The sequence below is a fragment of the Sarcophilus harrisii genome, chromosome 6 (assembly GCF_902635505.1).
Source record: "Sarcophilus harrisii chromosome 6, mSarHar1.11, whole genome shotgun sequence".
Lineage (NCBI taxonomy): Eukaryota > Metazoa > Chordata > Mammalia > Dasyuromorphia > Dasyuridae > Sarcophilus > Sarcophilus harrisii.
Genome location: NC_045431.1, coordinates 27,798,511 through 27,816,927, shown reverse-complemented (window position 1 = coordinate 27,816,927; position 18,417 = coordinate 27,798,511). Strand labels below are relative to the sequence as shown.

The window sequence follows — 18,417 nt, the reverse complement described above, 5'->3', positions numbered from 1 at the left end:
ATGATGTCAGACAGCAGGGAGTTTTCTGCTCATAAAAGGCATGTGCCCCTGTCATTGAAAACTGGATACTCAATAAGAAATCTAAATGAAATCCTTAGATAGTGAGGTCATCCAGGTTTTTCTGTTTATGAATAACATACCTCTGTCTTCATTGAGTCCTTGAAACTCAGTTTCTCTTCAGTGAAATTCTTAACCACTGAGAATTTTTACCTAACAATTTTCACACACAAAAAAAGTGGATGACAAATGCCTGTTACCCAGACTGCTATGCAGTTGAGTGATAGCCTGTAATATGGCTTTTTCTTTCCATCATATCTTAGTCACTAGAAATTGCCCAGTGAACTGAGCTCTTTGAAAAATAGGAAGTGGATTGCCTTGGGAAATTGAACATAATTTCTGAAGAGTCTAAGCTTCCCTTTGTAATAAAGGTCCATCTTTTTAACATTAATATCCTTCCAGTGGTGAGTCATGGAACATTACAGTTTCCAAAATTGTGTATCACTCAAAAGGGTGATAGTGATAGACTAGTGTGTAATGGGTAGGAGTTAGCTGCATTAAGAGTTGCATAGGAGGAACCTGTAAGAGATATCATTAAAGAAATATTGAACTGATGAAGGATATAGCCAGGTCATACAGAAAAAGCAGAATATTGTGCTCCAATAGTTTCCATTCCAGTGTCAGGAGATAGAGGATTAGATTCCTTTTTAGAAGATATATGAGAGAATATGAACAACCCTTGTGCAGGATGAGAAGATGTGGATTTGTACCATTGGAGGCTTGATGATATAGCACTTACTGACATAGCAGCTTTACATTATAAAAACTGAATAATATATAAACATCTTAAATATATCTATTGTCATAAATGTGTTAGGAGTAAGTAATGCCTTTGAAAAATCACCTTGCATATTAGCTCTCCTTTCGGTAGGGAATAAGAATCTTTTCCCTTCTAGGAGACAACTTCCTCTATACAATTTTAACCCTGCTTAGTATTTTCTTGATGGTAGTTCTCATAATTCTTACAGAAAGAAGCTATTGTTTTTATTATTAATAATATTACTATTATTAGTCTTTGATGGAAGTACATTGGTAATGTTTTTCTTTTTAGGAAAACTTTCTTTTTAGAAAGTTAATGCAACTAGAATAAAATTGAAGCTTTTCACTTAAAATTTTTGAGAAATTTAATATTTTAGAAAATAGAGTATTTGGGAAATTTAATCAGCATCTACCCAGAGAAGTTTCTCTTAAATTTTGGTATGCTAATCAGTTGAATGCATATTTCTTAATAATCTTTTTTGGAAGCATAGAATAACTTTAAACCCTATACAATCAGACAGAACAAGTTTTAGTTTTGATTCCATCCTGATTATGTAATTACATCATATTCTTCATTATCCTAAGCTTTTGGATTCTATGTGAGATATATAAAGTAATTGATATTTTTTTACTCTAAAGATCAACCCATTATATTATACTGGTGAATCAAGAAATTTATTAAAATAATTTTCAGTAGTTGATAATTTTAGATGAGCATCCTCTTTTTAAAATGATTGCCTTAAAAATGTAGGGGTTTTTGTTTTTGAAAGGGTGATACATTTTTTTGAACAAGGGCTTATGTTTAAATCTTGACATAGAATTCAAGGTTGGTATTTTTATTTAAATTACTTTTTTGATTTGTTTCTGACTGCGTTATAAAATGTCATGAGATTTTTGGTGAAGGCATAGAAGGAAAACACAGGTCTGTTGATTTACAGGATAGGATACTGTTTCCAAAAGTACTTGTAAATGTGTTTGTAAAAGGCTTATGTCTTTTTATTCCTCTGTAAAACGAGGCTAATAAAAGATGCTCTATATATCTCACAGATTAAAAGTAAAAAGAAAATTTATGATAGTATTTTCCTAGTATGGATGATAGCTCTTTAAAATATTTTTGGTGGTATCCTCATTGGGCATAGTCATTTTATAGATTTGGTGATAATATTTTTTTAAAGTTCTGAAAATATTAGCTTCTTAGATTGCATGTACATTTTATTCTTTGTACATTTGCATAGGCCCGAAGGAATTCAGAAGAGAGAGAGACATTTTCATCTGACCGAATTAATTCAAGTGAATCAGAAAAGCACAAAGGTAATAACATTAGGAGAAGGGAAACTGAAAAATTTGTCTTATGGAAGAAAAAAATAGGATAGTATTACTCAAAAAAAAAAACCACTCATTAAAATGATATTATGCTTATTGTATTGAATTATTTCTTAGCTTTATTAGAGTGTGGTTTGTTTTGGTGATTGATATGGAAGAAGACCACTTGGAAACTTTTGGCTAGGTCTGTCTCTTCTTAGAGTGTTAGTAATAAGAAAATTCCTGAGTATAATAAATACTTTAATATGTGATGAATTTAACACATAATTTAATGTATCATTTTAAACCAGATAATTCGGTTAAAATCCTGTCAGTGCTATTTAAAACATTTGTGATTTTGGCTAAATCACTTAATTTTTTTGGACTAAGTTTCTTCACCTGTAAAATTGGGAGATCCTTTGCAGATCCTATGGTCTTTTGATCCTTTTAAGATGATCTAAGATTATTTCAGAAGAGGAGCCATTGTTGTATGTAATCTGAAGCTTTCCTGTGAATTGTTCTCAGGTTGATTCATGGAAACAGCAATCAGCCCTTACCTATTCCATATCATAAAACCACAGATAAGCGTTTGGAAGGGCCCTGTGAAGTAGTTGAGTTCAGCCCCATCACCTGAGTAAGACTCTGAGAAGTAAACTGACTTACTCCAAAATCCATCCATGTTTGTGGCCTCTCTACAGTTCCCACAGTTGTTGGGCAGTGACCCCTGCCTAACTGGATCTTTTTTCTGCATCTTATATCCCAAAGAATTTTGGTTTCTAATATATTTTACTATCATTTAGTTGGATGTGACAAGAATTATATTGGTTAGATAATTTTAAAATCCCACATATTATCTACTTTTAAGATCTCATTTTCTCACTTTTTCTCCTAATAGAGAATTTCAGATCAGCCTTGTTAGGTGACAGTGATGCATGAAATATTTATTCAAGCTTGAAAGCAGTATTTCTAGCCAAAAAAGTCTTTGGGCTTTTTCCTGTAGTTGGCAGGTTTCATTAAAACCACATGTAAGAAGTAGCCTTTGGTATAGTTGAGAGTTTCAGGCTTGAGACTGATAGCACTCTTTCAAGGGACCCAAACCAGATTAGAATGTCATTGGAAAATGTTTAATGAAATAAATAAAAATACAGTACAGCTTAATATGAATTTGTGATTTTCTAACGTAGGATACTACCTACAGGAATTTGTTTCTGAGTTTGATTCCACTATTTAAGTAGATAGGAAGTTGATCTAAAAGAGGCAGGAAGATCTATATTCAAATCTCACCAGTCAGTGTCTTTAATTTGGTCAAATCATTTAATCTTTTAATACCTCAGGCAATTCCCTCAACTTATATAAATTGTAGAATAGGAATTCTTGTACCAATGAAATCATAGATCTTGTTCCCAATTTTGCTGCTTCCAGTTTGCCATGGGAGATGGTAACAAGAATGAAAAGTGATACACTGTTAGATAGTTTTTTATAACTTTTGGGAAAATGTATTTTGATGTGGATAAGTATTTGTTGTTAAATGTCTATTATGCCAAAACAGAATGTATCAATTTAAAGTAAAAAAAAGAAAAAATACCGTTGATCTCCTTAAATAAGGAAAAACATAATTCTAATATATGTATTATATGTAATTTTTTCTTTAATTCTTATTTAAATTATGTATATAAAAACTTATGCAACTGAAAGCTTACCTTGTAAATTTATTGAACTCATAGTACAGTAAATTTCATTAAAGTTAGCTAATTTAATTAAATATAGTGAAAGATAAGAATTTTGTTCAAATAGATGTTTAAGGTTTGATTTCAGGAGCAATGGGAGCTGCTTACAGCGGGAATTTAACAATAAGTCCTTGAACATGAAATTATTGAATGTTGGAGGCTGTTGTCTAAAATAGTTTTTAAGTCTGCAATTGTTTTTGCTCTTTTTTTTCCCCCAGTAAAACTGTCAAATTTTTCATATGAGAAGAATTTGAACAAACAGTCTAAAAGTGAAGATTCAAGAGGTTCTCAACCCCCTACAAAGTCATCACCCCACAAAGGACCTGATAAAATAGAGGAAGAACCTTCCGCTTTGAAAGTCAGCTCTAAACTGGCACTCTTGAAAAAAAGAGATGAGAGTACTTACCAAAAAAGAGAATCCACAGAGTCAGGGAAAAAAAACCATGAAGTTGTAGTAAAAGAAGAGAGGCAGTCTCCTAAGAAAAATAAAATTTCTCCATCCAAAACACAGGTAAGAAGTGTGGAAAAGTCGGCATGGTGCTGATAAGGGGTTTTGGTTATTTTCTGTTTTATTCCAAAGCTAGTTTTTCTTTGTGAACTTTCTGTTTATATGTAGCTGGAAGCCTAAATAAATAACAAGAAAATTTAGGTTTGTAAATCACTCTTAAAAATATTTCCTAAATTCATTTACAGTAATGCTACTTTTCATGTACAAAGCTGAGATGCCAAAAATGTTCTAAGGAAAATCTGTTAGGATTAGTATATTATATTGAAATGAACACTGGCCCATGAGTCTGAAGTCTTGGCTACCATTCTGATTTTGGACAATTCTTCTTTAGCCTCAAGTTTCCTTTTTGGTCATTGAAGGGGGCTTCCTTTGTGATCTTAGGGGCCTAAGGAATTCTAATACAATTTAAGTTATATAGTTATTCTGTAAATTTCTTATTTTTGTATTTGAGAATCAAATAGTATCTTTGTATCTGTATTGTAGTACCACCTTAATTTTAGAAAGATAAAATAATTTTTCATTCCTTCTTACCTTTTAATCATTTAAAATTATAAGAATATTATTTTCAAATTTTCACCATTATAATGTTTAGTTTAGAAACTGAAATAATAGCATTTTTTAATCCAAAGTGCTTCTTACTTTAGCAATTCATTATTTTTCATTAAAATATTTATCTGTTGCAGCCTGGGCTCTGCTCCAGGAAGGCTTAAACTTGGAGTAGAGGTGTATTTATTCTTATGAATGTTGAAATGTCTATATGTGACCCTTATTTTTCTGAATGTTTTCATAGTGGCATAGCATTGATTCTTACAGCTTTGGGACCTAGATGTAAAAATAGTGATGTAGTTATTTTGTAGTCTCAAGTTCATCTCTTTTGTAGATTAATAGCTTATTTATGATTTATATCTTAAATATTTTCATAAAGGATTTGAAGATAAATAGGAATAAAAACACAAGAGACCTTTTGAGGAGGGACGATTAAATGTACATCACCTCTGTTAGGGTTTAAATGTGATTTGTGGGACTGGAAACTGAATGAATGATTAGGGCATTTATTCGGGGAAGTATGCCATTTTGAGATGAATAGATGACATGGCTTCAGGAACACTTCTCTTTCCTTTTCCTACTTCCACCTTATTGGAATGATGGCTGTGGTCCTCCTTTCTAACTCAGAAATACTTTATTCTCTAGGTTAAATTTGCACTTTAAGATTGTATGTGATGTTTCTCTTAAGTGCAAGGTTTGTACAAGTATAATTCAAGGACCAAATACAGGATAAATGTAGATTTATAATTTTGGTTAGCTGTAGAGGTCTTTGCTTTTTTTGAGAAAGCTTTTTTATTAGAATATTTGAGATAGCAGCCAGGTTGCAGCAGGTAAGGTACTGTGGAAATGGAGTCATCATATGTAGATATTATTTCTGGTAAACTGAACTTTTAGCATACCCTGATGATATTTGTGCTCCTGCATCTGAACTTTTATCGTTTTCTTTCATGCTTAACAATCTCCCCCACCCCCAAGTCTCCTAATTCTTTTAAAAAAACTTATTTTATATTTATTAGATTTATTGATTAAATTTATCAAAATATTAAACTGAGGGCATTTTCTGAATATTTTTATACATGTATACCCACACATATATATTTAATTTTCAACATTCATTTTTTTTCCTAAGATTTTGAATTCCATATTTTTCTCCCTCTGTCCCTTTCCTCTGCCTTTCTCAAGACAGTAGGGAATCTGATACAGGTTATTTATATATATATGTACAGTCCTATTAAACATATTTCCACATTCTGATTCTTTAATGTATAATTCCAAATCTCCTCTTCCCTGAAGCAAGCCTTCTCTGATTCTTTACTGAGGAGTAATCTCTCTCCCACTTTATATTTTCTCCTTTCTTGGCTTCCACGGCATCCTGTTGTCCTTCTCCTCTTACCTCTCTGGGTAAACTTCCTCTGTCTCTTTTTCTAAGTCTTCTTAATTCCAGATCCTCAAGGTCCCCCAAGATTCTGTCCCTTAGACCTTCTGTCATGGTTTGTGATGAACATCGCATCTGCAGTCATAATTTCAGCCTCTTTTCAGATGACATACTTGTATTTCTGATCTCTCTTTTGAGCTTCTGTATTGAACAAATCAAAATATAAACGTGAACATTTTCCCCTTCTAATTAATTTTTCCTTTTTTTTTTTTTTTAAATTTCATTTCATAGTCTGTAAGTCCTGAAGATACTGAAAAGAAACGTACTAATTACCAGGCTTATCGAAGCTACCTGAATCGAGAAGGACCCAAAGCTCTAGGCTCTAAGGAGATTCCAAAAGTAAGTAATAGGGTGGTTGTAAATATGTGTCTTATATCTGTGTATTCATTCAATTAAATAGAATAAGAACTTATTAGGTATTATGTGCAAGGTATATGTATTCTAATTGAAAAAAAAATCTATAACATAAAATGATTAATTACATTACAAGTTTTGATTTTTTTCCTTTCCTTTTTTATTGAAAATGTAATTATCATTGGATTTTATCTGTGTTAGAAATATGATTTAATCATCAGTAGACCCTCATACATTTACTTTGAATTAATTAAATGAATTTGAAAAAATTCTTAGAGCTTTCCAGAATTGAAAAGTTTATCAGAGATCATTTATTACAGAGGTTCTTAATTTGGGATTCATTAACTTGTTTTAAAAAATATTTAGATAAATGTTTCGGTATAATTGGGTTCCTTTATAATTTTGTATATTTTATTTTATGCCTTTAAAAACTTTCTGAGAAAGGGTCTGCAGGCTTTACCAGATTGCAAAAGGGGATCCTGACACAGAAAGGTTGAGAACCTGTTTTCCAGGCCAACCTGTATCTTAGTAGGCATCACTTCCTTATGTAACATCCATCTCTACTTGAGTATCTCTTTTGATTGGAAACCCACTGTCTCCTGAAACATCCCATTCTACTTTTGAATATTTGTATTTGTTAAGAAGTGTTTCCTTATTTTGCTCTGAAAAATGGCCCTTGGCAATGTCTTTACATTTTCCCCTATTCTGTTTCTCTGAACTCAAATTGGTTAAGTCTGATCTCTCTTGTAATACTTGTTCTGTTCTCCTCTAAGTCTTCTCTGGATTAAGTCCCAGATCCCTTAACTGATGCTTGGATATCATGGTTCCTCGGGTTCTTCAGGTCACTCTGCCTGAGACTCAATTTAGTTTGTCACTATCTTTCCAAAAAATGACACCCAGAATTGATCATATTATTTCAGAGAAAGATACAGCCAGGTCTAGACTGTAGTAGAAGTGCAATTTCCTTTTTTCTGGGCATTTTTGGTCTATCATCGTAACCCAAATCACCTTTTTTTTGAGGGGAGGGGCTCACATTATTTACTTATTTATTGTTTTTGTCCTATTATTGACTCATGATGAACTTGCATTCCATTAAAACTTAGCTGAATTTATAAAGACAAAAATGAAGTGGCCCTTGCTGTCAAAGAGCTTGTGTTTTTATTATAGAAGAAACTGTGTAAATATATTTTTGTTTTAGGGGTAGGAGAGGAAAGCTTAAGAGCTAAAAGGGAGAGGGGGGGAGAGTTAGGAAAGTTTCCCTGAGAAATTGGAACTTGAGCTGAGCTTCTGAAGGACACTCACTACATCTCCTTTAATGCCACTTTCTAGAATCTACTGAACTTTGAAATTTAATACATTCTCTTCTATCTATTGCCATTTTTCTATTATTTATGGTTAAAAATATCATTGGCAGCCCTCAGTGATCGCATTATGTCAGTTTTGGGATATGACTTGAATACACTGAGACATCTAGGTGCTTGTAATTTTCTTTATCTTGGAATTCCATTTTTTATTCAGATATCTTTTTTTTTTTTTTTTTTTAATTCAAATACCTTTTTCTTTCGGAAGCTTATTCTTCATAGATAAAACCAGAATTTTCTTAAGAATTGAGTAATTCTATCTTTATTGTGTTATTGATTATTGTTCTATGTACCCCAACAGACACTCCTCCTTGTTCTTCCTTTTCTTCCTACCCTATGTTGTCTTTAGCCTTCATTGGGAGTCATAGCTGCTGTTGAGCTTTTATCTCTCCTAATGCAATTTTTATTGTGTCACTTTTAATTGATCTCTAGTTATCTAATCTTTTCTATATTTTTAAAAAATCGAAATTGGTCCACAAGTGCCCCTCCATCTTTATCAGTCTCTCCATTGCAATGGAATACATCTCTTCTCTTTAGAATTTTGTTCTTGAGAAACCTTATCTTGGGCCAGTTTCTCTTGTTTATATAATTTTAGGCTTGGGGATGGTTCTTTTCTCTGATAGCTTGAAATTTGGTCTTCCTTCATTTAGGATTTGTGTCAGACTATGTTGTCCAGCGTATATTTCCTGTATCTTTTTATTCCTTACTTATAAGGTGAAATTCCCTCTCAAGGTTCCAATAATTTTTTTTTTCAACTAAAATCTTTTTCCATCCCCCACTGAAGAAGAAAAGAAACACTGCTATCCAAAGTGGTGAAACAGTTACATATGCACAGTCCGAACAAATCTCCCCCTGAGCTTCATGCCCCCAAAAGCCCCAGACAGTGCACGCTCCGAGAGTCCATCACTCCTGGTTAGAGGGTGGGGCATGTGCTTCATTCTGCATCCCTCAGAATCCGGATGAGTAGATTTGGATCTCATTGTGATGATGTGATTGCCTTTTGCTTTGTTGATTTTTTTAGTACGCATTTCTGGGAGAGCACTGAGAAAGGACGTCCCCCACATAGTTAAAACAGATAGAGTTTGCCTCCATAATGGTCTTTTCCCCCAAGATACTGTTGCAGATTTCCTCTGATTCAACTTTTTTTTTTTTTTTTTTTTTTTTTTTAAAGTTGTGGGAGAGATGACATGAGCTTGTTTAATGCAATAAAGTTTGTATTTTGCTTCCTGTGATGTAGCACTGGAAATTCATCTCAGTTCAGTCTGCAACAGTATGACAGCTAGAGCTTCTCTCAGATAACAGCAAGTGGGCAGGTCTTTATCACCTCCAGATGACAGAAGGCCCGACAAGGTGCATAATATTATAAAAGAAGAAGAAGAAAAAATAGTGATACCTCAGCAGTAAAATCATCATAAGCTAGAATTTGGCAGACTTTTTGTTTTTTTGAGAACTTACAAAGATTTGGGAGAATTAGATTATGATACAGGGACAAGTAATGGCCAGGGGTTTGGGCCTAAGACGTGAACTTATAAGACAGTTACTTACAAGACAATTGTAAGATTTGCTGCTATATAGAAGAAATGAAATGTGCATAAGATTGTAGAACTGTCTTTTTAAGAGTTATATTGGGCATGGGTATAAGGCTATTTGTTTTTTGTATTTAGTGATTTACTTAGTTGTAAAAGTTAAATGGCAGTTTAAGTCTTTCAAGAAGCCTGATTTTTTTTTTTTGACTGGGGGGATAAGGATGGGGGGGAAAAGGGGGAAGGTGAATGAATGTGTGACATAGATAACCTCACTAGATGTTTTTCGCAGCGATGGAGATTTGAATTGCATTGCTGATTTTATATTGCCATTAATTTCTTCACCGATTATTAAAAAATAGTTTTGTGCTTTTTTGAAGCAAATTTCTGTTGAGCCAATCATTCATGCTAGGGCATCAAATGAGAAAAATAACGTCTTGTCATTAGTAGGGCTTCGGTGTTTCTTTAGAATGCTAACACGGTTTCCCTTTTGTTTCTCAGGGAGCTGAAAATTGCCTGGAAGGCCTGACATTTGTAATCACCGGAGTCCTAGAATCCATTGAACGAGATGAAGCCAAGTCTCTAATTGAGCGGTATGGGGGAAAAGTGACTGGAAATGTCAGCAAAAAAACGAGTTACCTTGTAATGGGACGTGACAGTGGGCAGTCCAAGAGCGACAAGGTGTGTGCATCTGGCGCGGTGGCAAGTGGAGTAGAGCAGTTTGTGGCTGTTGCTTTTTCCCTCAGAGCATCTGGTCCAGCTTCAGACGGCTTCCTTCCCATAGTTTTTTAATCTCATCTTGCTTTTTATTTACTTGGTGAAGTTAGATTAGCCTTTTATTTTGAGAATTGTTAGAGAATTTAAAATTTTCTTCTGGTGATAAATGTTTCTCTGTGTGGAACTACAGGCTCCCATTTTTATTATTTATTTGAAGTCTAACTCTTCAGAGTTAAGTCTTTAGAGTTTAAGTCCTTAATTTATAGTTGCTCCCTATCTGCCTCAGCAGGAGTTTCCACAATGGGAGTCCCCCATATCAACGGCATGTTAGAGGCCCAGACCAAGACCTCCCCAAAAAGACGGGGAGGGGGTTAGATCGTGGGAAGGGTCCTTGCCTTGTTTAACCTTCTCTTTGGGGTGTGAGTAGGGAGAATCCCTTAGCAGCTGGCCCTCTGAGTACTCCTGATAATCAGGGCTTATGCTTGCAAAGCATGTGATGGCCAGGAGTCCTTTTGAATCCTCACTGTGGCCTGTGAGGTGTAGTACAAGTACTATGAGCCTCATTTGGCAGGAACCCCTTCCTTATAAAGGGGTGCTTCAGTGTTTTATCTCCTTTATGTTGAGACTTTTGCATTTGTGTTTTCCATAGTTACTACCCAATGAATCATCTGCATCTTTGTGTATCTGTGTATTGCATTAAATAATTTCTGTGTTATTTTTAAAAATTAATCTCTAGAATGTATTTACAGAAATCAATGATACGTTTTTCTATTTTGATTTTTTTTTTTTTTTTTTAAATTTTTAAGGCTTCAGCTTTGGGAACAAAAATTATTGATGAAGATGGCCTATTGGATCTCATTCGAACTCTCCCTGGCAAAAAGTCCAAATATGAAATAGCATTTGAAGCTGAGGTTAGTACGCAGTAACTTTTGTTATTCCTTTTTAAGTTAATGTTTCTCTGTTTTGATGTAGAGGAAGTTGCACAAACCAGTTTGTAACAATTAGAATGATATAACTCTTCACTAGAAAGTAATCACACCCTATTTCCTCTCTAGCCAAAGGGCTTTTGCTTTGGGGTGTGATTTGATAGGATGTCTGGTTATTTTTTCAAGCCTTTGAAGCCAAGTCTGAGAATAAAGGAGGAGCGATGTCTGGTCATCATTTAGCTTTTATTTTCTTGGGTGAACTGCGTCCAGTTTCTTTGAACAGAAGCTTCTTGACTTTTAAATCACGGGATCCCAAATCTGGGCGGGGCCTCGGAGGCTTATTTACAGAACTGGGAATGGAGGTGGGGACACGGTCAGGGACTTGCCCAGCACTCACACCAGCCGGCTGCAGAGCCCTGGGAGCTGAGCTTCCCTCTGCAGCATCTTTGTCTGTCTGAGGTTTGTCCCTGTGGGACTGGGAGCTCCTTGAGGATCTGCTCCTAACTCTCCTGCCTGTGTCCCCAGCCAGCACGTCAGGCTTTCTGCCCCAGACACTTAACACCACCTCATTGAGGGGCCAGGCCTGGCTGTGGTCCTGCCCCAGCACCAGAGCTCGCCTCCTGTGGGGATAGGGCTGAGAGGGGCCCAGGTCTGTCAAGCACTCACTTAGGTTCAAGTGGAACAGGCTGTGAACGAATGAATAAGGCCATGAGTTAAATGGTGGCGAAGCCTTATGTTAGTAAGCAGTAGTGGGATAGTTTGTAGCTCCTGGGTCCTGCCCATATGCTACCCCTTAACTTAATTTAGATAAAAATGTTCCAATCATTTTGTTCAGAGCTTGCCCAAATTCCCAGGTCACCACCAAAACCAAACAGGCATTTCAAAGCATCTGGGACTTAAAGAAAGGAAAGAAAAGTTTCTACTTCCTTGCTTTGGCTCATGTTGTTTCCCTCACCTAGCAACGAATCATCCTTTTAATCTGCCATTTGTCCCTTTCCCCCCAAAAAAACTGAGAACACATGTGTGAGTGTTAAAAGTCAAGGCTTAATTTCTGTTGTTGTTTTTTTTTGTTTTGTTTTTTTTCATGAGACTTTGACAGATGACTTCAGGCCATCATAGTCTCTAATCAGCAATCCTCTATGGCACTTGAATATCCCCTTCTCACAACTGGGTCCCCTAAAATAGGTGTCCAGTTTAAGATACTTTGTGGGTTGTATCCACCCCAAACCACCACACAAGCCCCTATCGATGTGTTACATTTCTCTGGTCAGGCAGAAGTACATTAATTCAAAGTAGAAGGAATTAGTGAAATAGCACCGTGAGAAAAAAGTGAAATGCTAAGTCTGATCCTGGAGCATACACTCATAAACTGTACATTCACCGGTGGTGAACCTCAGGCGTATGTAAGGCCCCGTGAAGATAAGACACACAAGGAATTCACGTGGCCAGGGCCTGTTTGGAGGCACTCCCCGGCCTCCGAGGCTCTGGGGCCACAGAGGAATTGTGCTTCTTGGCCTGACACCCTTGGGTGTGTGGTCAGGTCCTGCCGGTCTCGGGGTCCCTGTTGGGCATGTCATCTGCGGGGCGCTTCTCTGTTGGCTGTAGGTTCGGTTCTGTTGTGACTTTGGGTCATAGCTTCTTGTGGCCACTGCTTTCTGTTAGACGTTTCTGGGACTCATCTTGCCCTGTCCCTAAGTGTAAGCTTGATTGTGCTTGCCTGTGTTTAGAGCCTCCTCCTTATATTAATTAGTCTATTATAGCCAGCAAAAGGTGGGCAGGATGCGCCCCCCCCCCCCCCCCCCCCCCCCCCCCCCCGGCTAAGAAAGTCAAAGACCAAAGTTATAAAGTTTTGGTAACTTTTTAGTTAGAATTCAGTTTTCCCCAAACTTTCAAATGCCCATCTCCCTACTACCCTCCCTTCATCTGCCTCATAAAAATACTTGGATTTGTGAGAATTGGCTTGTGCTATAGGGAAAAGTGATGGTAAGGTGGTCAGGTCCATCTTCTCAGTTACTAGTCATCTTTAAAGTATAAAATATTCTCATCTCCCTGATGAAGTCTCAAAAAAACTGAAAACAGAACACAACACATTTTTGAGAGTGGTTATATATGGATTTGAGATCCTGCTTGTTTTTCAGATTATTTAACTTTCTCTAATGTAAAAGGAAACCACATTTGTGTTTTAAAGTATGCATGTTGACAGTTTTGTACCATTTGATAAAAGATATTTTTCTAAATGTTTTCACTAGCAACAGAAAACTTCCTGTAAAGATAGTAATGAGCTGGATACTTAACTTTTACAAGTATGAATTGTAAGATGGAAATTCTACCCACTTTGTCATACTCCTTCTAGAAATTTTGTCTTTTCCAATTTTAAGGTAAAGAAGGAAAAATCAAAATTGGAGAAAACACCACAAAAAGCTAATCAAGGAAAAAGAAAAACGAGCCCAAATAAGAAGGATTCTGAATCTAAAAAGAACAAATTAAGTCCTAAAAAAGACATTTCCATGAAATCGGAAACCAGTGAATTTCGAAGAGGCCTCAACTTCAAGCAGGTGGATGGGAAGAAGAAACCTGACTTAAGTCCAGAGAAATCTGTTGCTGACCAAAGCAAAGACAAAGCTGAGGGTTTGCTTTGGGTGGATAAATATAAGCCCACCTCTCTTAAGACCATAATTGGACAGCAAGGTGAACAGAGCTGTGCTAACAAACTCTTACGATGGCTCCGCAACTGGCACAAGAACATGTCTGAAGATAAGAAACATGGTGATTATAAAGCTTAACTTGATGGGTCTGTGTTGACAGAGTCCTCATGTGATTGTAGTTAATGTTTCTCCATCAGCACTCTGGGGAGCAGGATTCAGAACTGAAAAGGACCTTAGAGCTTGTCTCTTGCAGCCCCTCTGCCCCTTTTACAGGGAGAGAAACTGAGGCCCAGAGCTCTTTGGTAACTTGTCTACAGTAAAAAAACAGAGGTGGATTCTAACTCGGGCCCTTTGACACTCACTGTGTCCAGAAACCTCCTCCCCTGGCCATTCCCTCTGCTGATTTTTGTACCACGCTGCTAAATTACCCCAGAGCAGGGAAAGTAACATTCCTGGAGGACATCACAGTAGATATCATTTCAGACAAGCTTTAGAATGCTGTCTGTGCCCATTAGTACATTCTTTTTTTTTTTTTTTTTTTTTTTTTGCTGAGGCAATTGGGGTTAAGTGACTTGCCCCAGGGTCAGGAGTATTAAATGTTTGAGGTCGGATTTGAACATGGGTCCTGACTTCAGGGTTGGGGCTCTTATCTACCGGGCCACGTAGCTGCCGCAGTTAATGCAATTTTTAAAGGGACTCTGAGAATCCACTTTATCTTTTCTCTCAGAATGTCCTTCAAATAGAGAAACCAGCATTTTGTTTGGAGCCAAATGCTTTACTTCTGAAAATGGAAAACCCTGGTGTAAATTTAATCAGCAGTATGGTATTGACCTGGGAGTGCTAGAAGCCTTAGGTCATAAATAGCAATCTGCTCTTTATCTGTGGGGAAAACCCACAGACTCGGGCTTTCTGGAGAGATTGTGGGGATCTTGGTAGCCACTGTAACTTTGTTCTGTACTAGCAGAGCAGCAAGAATTATAATGAATTAATTCCAAGGATGAAAGATGACTTTGTGGTAACTGGATGGTCAAAAGAATTTGAATCAAGGCATGAGATAGTTTTTTATAGTTCAATAATATATAGTTATGTTACATAGTTACATAGTAATTATGTAGTTAGATTTAGAAATATGTCCTATCTTTTTTCTCATCAATTTGACTTAAATCTTTATTTTGGAAGATTGGAAAACTTCTCATTATAATGTTATCTGGAAAAGACATAAAAATTTTAAAGCCTCGAAAGAGTTAATTGCCAAACGGTCATCGGTACCTTGCAAACAGCTTTTGTAACTGTTAATTACCCATTTTTCTTAGCTTGCTTCTTTTTGTGTGACGGTGGGGAAAAGAACTGATAGTTGTTGCCTGGAACAGGAAGGGATTGTCTTTGACCCAGAGTTTCACTGTTACCACCTACAAGAATTCCCTGACTTGGGCTTTGTGCTTTGGGGCTTTTGTTTAGATAACTTGACGGTGTCTGTTCTGTTTTTTTGTTGACAGTTAAAGCTGGTAAGTTTGGGGGTAAAGACGATGGCTCCAGTTTTAAAGCAGCCCTGCTCTCAGGTCCCCCGGGGATCGGCAAGACAACCACGGCTTCCCTGGTGTGTGGGGTAAGTGTCGCTCCCAGCTGCTTCCTGCAGCTGGGGAGAGGCCCCTGGGGCTGCTTTGTCCCGTCCTTACTCCCTTTCCGTTACACTGTTAGCAGTTACACTGGTAACTGAAGTTCCTATCACCTTCCGGGGCAAGGAGCCCAGGGATTCCCCTGCTGCAGAAATGTGGAGTTCCCACATACCTGCAATTATCCAGGAATAGAAAGTTGAAGGAGCTGGTTTTAGGCCCACTGCCTGATTTCTTTTTTTCATCTTGAGAACGCGCACCTCCTTTGTTTTTCTATATTGATTTGACAAAAATAAAACCTCGTACCCCAGAACCGTAAAGCATCAGACGCTTCTTTCTTTGCCTATGTTCTTTTCTCTTTTTATTTTCAATAATTGAATTGTTAAAGCTGAAGAAATTTATTATTTTAGAGGCTGACAACAGAGGGATCAGTGAAATGCAATAACTTTGCACTCTTTTGAGTGAAGGAAATATGTATTTTACTAAACTGAGGAAATAATTTTACTTGTAATGATCGTGCCTAGGTAGTTCATTTAGTAATGTTGTGCCACAGTTCTCTTTTATTGTTCTGACTCAGTTTCCCTGAATTGTTCTGCTTCAGTTCCTAATTGTTCTGGTCCGTGCTGCAAAACCACCCCTCCCTCCTAATCATGATGATCCAGATAAGGAGAAAGACTTTCTGTCTTAGACATCATGACCCCAGCCCTTCCCGACTTATCAGAATGCCTCCCCTCATCCTGTCAGAACCAGATCGATAGTCCCCCTCTCAGCGCTCTGACTCCGCCCCTGTCTCGGTCTGAGCCACATGTATATATGTCATTGAGAACTCACATTGTTGGCTGGATTCTGGGAGACCATAGTCTCATTCAGCCCTGGGGCCAAACCATGGATCCATCTGGTCCCAGTAAATCTCTCCCTTTCAAATAAAATATTATAACTCCCTAATCTCTATCTTGCCTCAGTTTCTCTGGCATTACATTTAAGGCTCAAAATGTTCCCTTGTACTGCTGTTAGGTAAAATAATTGGTCTTGTGCCTATGAATCCTGAGGTTAACAGGCTTGATTCTTAATGTTTTATGAGCCAGAGTCATTAAAACTGGTCAGATATATTCTTCGTATATATATTTCACCAAGTCTACCAAAGTTTCAAGGTACTCTACTGATGTTTAGATTTAAAAATAAACCAAAGTATTATAAGCGGTCCCCCTAGGAAGCATGTATTTAAAAAAGCCAAATCTGTTTTTTAAGACTTAAAAGATTGGTAATTTTATCAGATTTTCATACTCTTTTCATTTAGACACATTGCAACCTTCCAGGCTTCATTAGACATTTTTTCCTGAGTGGGTAATTTGTGATTTAGGGCTTCTCTGAGTTTAGGTGGGCCGCTGCCTAAGGGAGGACTCAGCCTGTTGCAAGGCCTTTCCGGCTTGATATCAGATAGAGTCAGATCACGTATGCCCAGGCTCGAGCGCGCCCTCAGCCAGTTGTATGTTATCAAGTGAAGGGTGGGTGCAAGTTATGTGAAGATAATCTGAAACTAAAAGTTTCTGAAACAATCTTTTTTACCCTCTTTTTTCCTGTGTCAAATTTTTGAGTTAGTTTTGTAATTATAGTGGTTTCTTGTATTTTAATTAGGAATTGGGGTACAGTTATGTGGAATTGAATGCAAGTGACACTCGGAATAAAAGCAGTTTGAAAGAAATTGTTGCTGAGTCGCTGAACAACACCAGCATCAAAGAGTTCTGTTCAGGTAAGGTCGTTAATGGGCATTTAAAGCTTGGATGTTAGGAACTTGGGAGGAGGAGTTAGAGGGAAATACTGGTTCTAGAAAAAATAAGCACTTGCATGAAGCACCCATCAGTGTTCAGACATAAATAGAACAAAAGATCTCTGGGGTAACTGAGTCTTTTTTCTTATTTGCTGTTGTGCTTTGCAGGAAATACATTCTGATCGAGGGATGAAAGACCTGTTTTTTGCAAATCTGAAACTTTATTTGTAGTTGAAAGAGGTCATGGGAATAGTTCTGCAACAAGAACAAAGAGAGAGAGAGAGACATTATAATAGAAATCGTGATACCCAAACTAAGGGTTAGTTAGACATGGCTTGGGTAGGAGTGTAGAGTTCTTTATATTCAGTGGAAACCTTGTAGCTTCCACTGCTAATTTGTCATTCTTTAAAAGTTTTTCAGTAGCTCGATTTTATTGTCTTTTGAATATTTGTCCAATTTTGCTTGGGGTCACAGGCTCAGGCGCAGCTCATTCAGGAGGCACAAAACACGCTCTTATCATGGACGAAGTAGACGGCATGGCAGGCTCTGAAGATCGGGGTGGGATTCAGGTAACGAGCCTCCTGAGCTTTCAGGCCATTGGTTTTGAGCCTGTATTTTTCTTTTTTTTTCCCCTCTCTCCCACTAACCCCTGCTAGGTGCCTGGCCGGGGGTCAGGAAGCCTCCTCCTTCTGATCCGGCCTCAGATGCTTGCTGCTGGGTGGCTCGGGGCCGGAGCTCCTCATCTTCACAGCTGAAGGAAACGGCAGACCCCTCCAGTGTCTTTGCCAGGAAGACCCCAAATAGGGTCACAGAGAGTGACAGCAGTGAAAACAACTGAACAGAACAAATTTTCGCTGCTCAGTTCTGAGTTATAATGATTAGAGATTTTTTATTTATATAGAAGAGAATTGTGAATTTGAACAGTGGTTTTTTTTAATGCAGTAGTGTAAAAACATGGCTTTTTTTTTTTTTCTGTGATGATTTTGATGTTGCAAATTTGTTTTTTAGGAACTGATTGGCCTGATCAAACACACAAAGATACCCATTATTTGTATGTGTAATGATCGAAATCATCCAAAAATTCGCTCCTTAGTGCATTATTGCTTTGATCTTCGATTTCAGAGGCCTCGGATTGAACAGATAAAGGTACAAGGATTGTTTCTTTTTCAAGTATTT

The 18,417-nt window shown here is 37.0% G+C and overlaps 1 protein-coding gene across 1 annotated transcript in view; it reads left to right on the top strand.

The window, feature by feature from the left end:
• The window catches only part of RFC1 (replication factor C subunit 1), a 58,231-nt gene that overhangs the window by 30,949 nt on the left and 8,865 nt on the right, over window positions 1-18,417 (top strand). Inside the window, exons 8-17 of the mRNA XM_031944263.1 lie at window positions 2,052-2,127; window positions 4,064-4,356; window positions 6,566-6,673; window positions 10,074-10,253; window positions 11,096-11,200; window positions 13,594-13,981; window positions 15,357-15,466; window positions 17,109-17,223; window positions 17,716-17,810; window positions 18,250-18,387. Of these exons, the coding sequence (XP_031800123.1) occupies window positions 2,052-2,127; window positions 4,064-4,356; window positions 6,566-6,673; window positions 10,074-10,253; window positions 11,096-11,200; window positions 13,594-13,981; window positions 15,357-15,466; window positions 17,109-17,223; window positions 17,716-17,810; window positions 18,250-18,387 (1,608 nt within the window). The remainder of the gene's footprint in view (window positions 1-2,051; window positions 2,128-4,063; window positions 4,357-6,565; window positions 6,674-10,073; window positions 10,254-11,095; window positions 11,201-13,593; window positions 13,982-15,356; window positions 15,467-17,108; window positions 17,224-17,715; window positions 17,811-18,249; window positions 18,388-18,417) is intronic.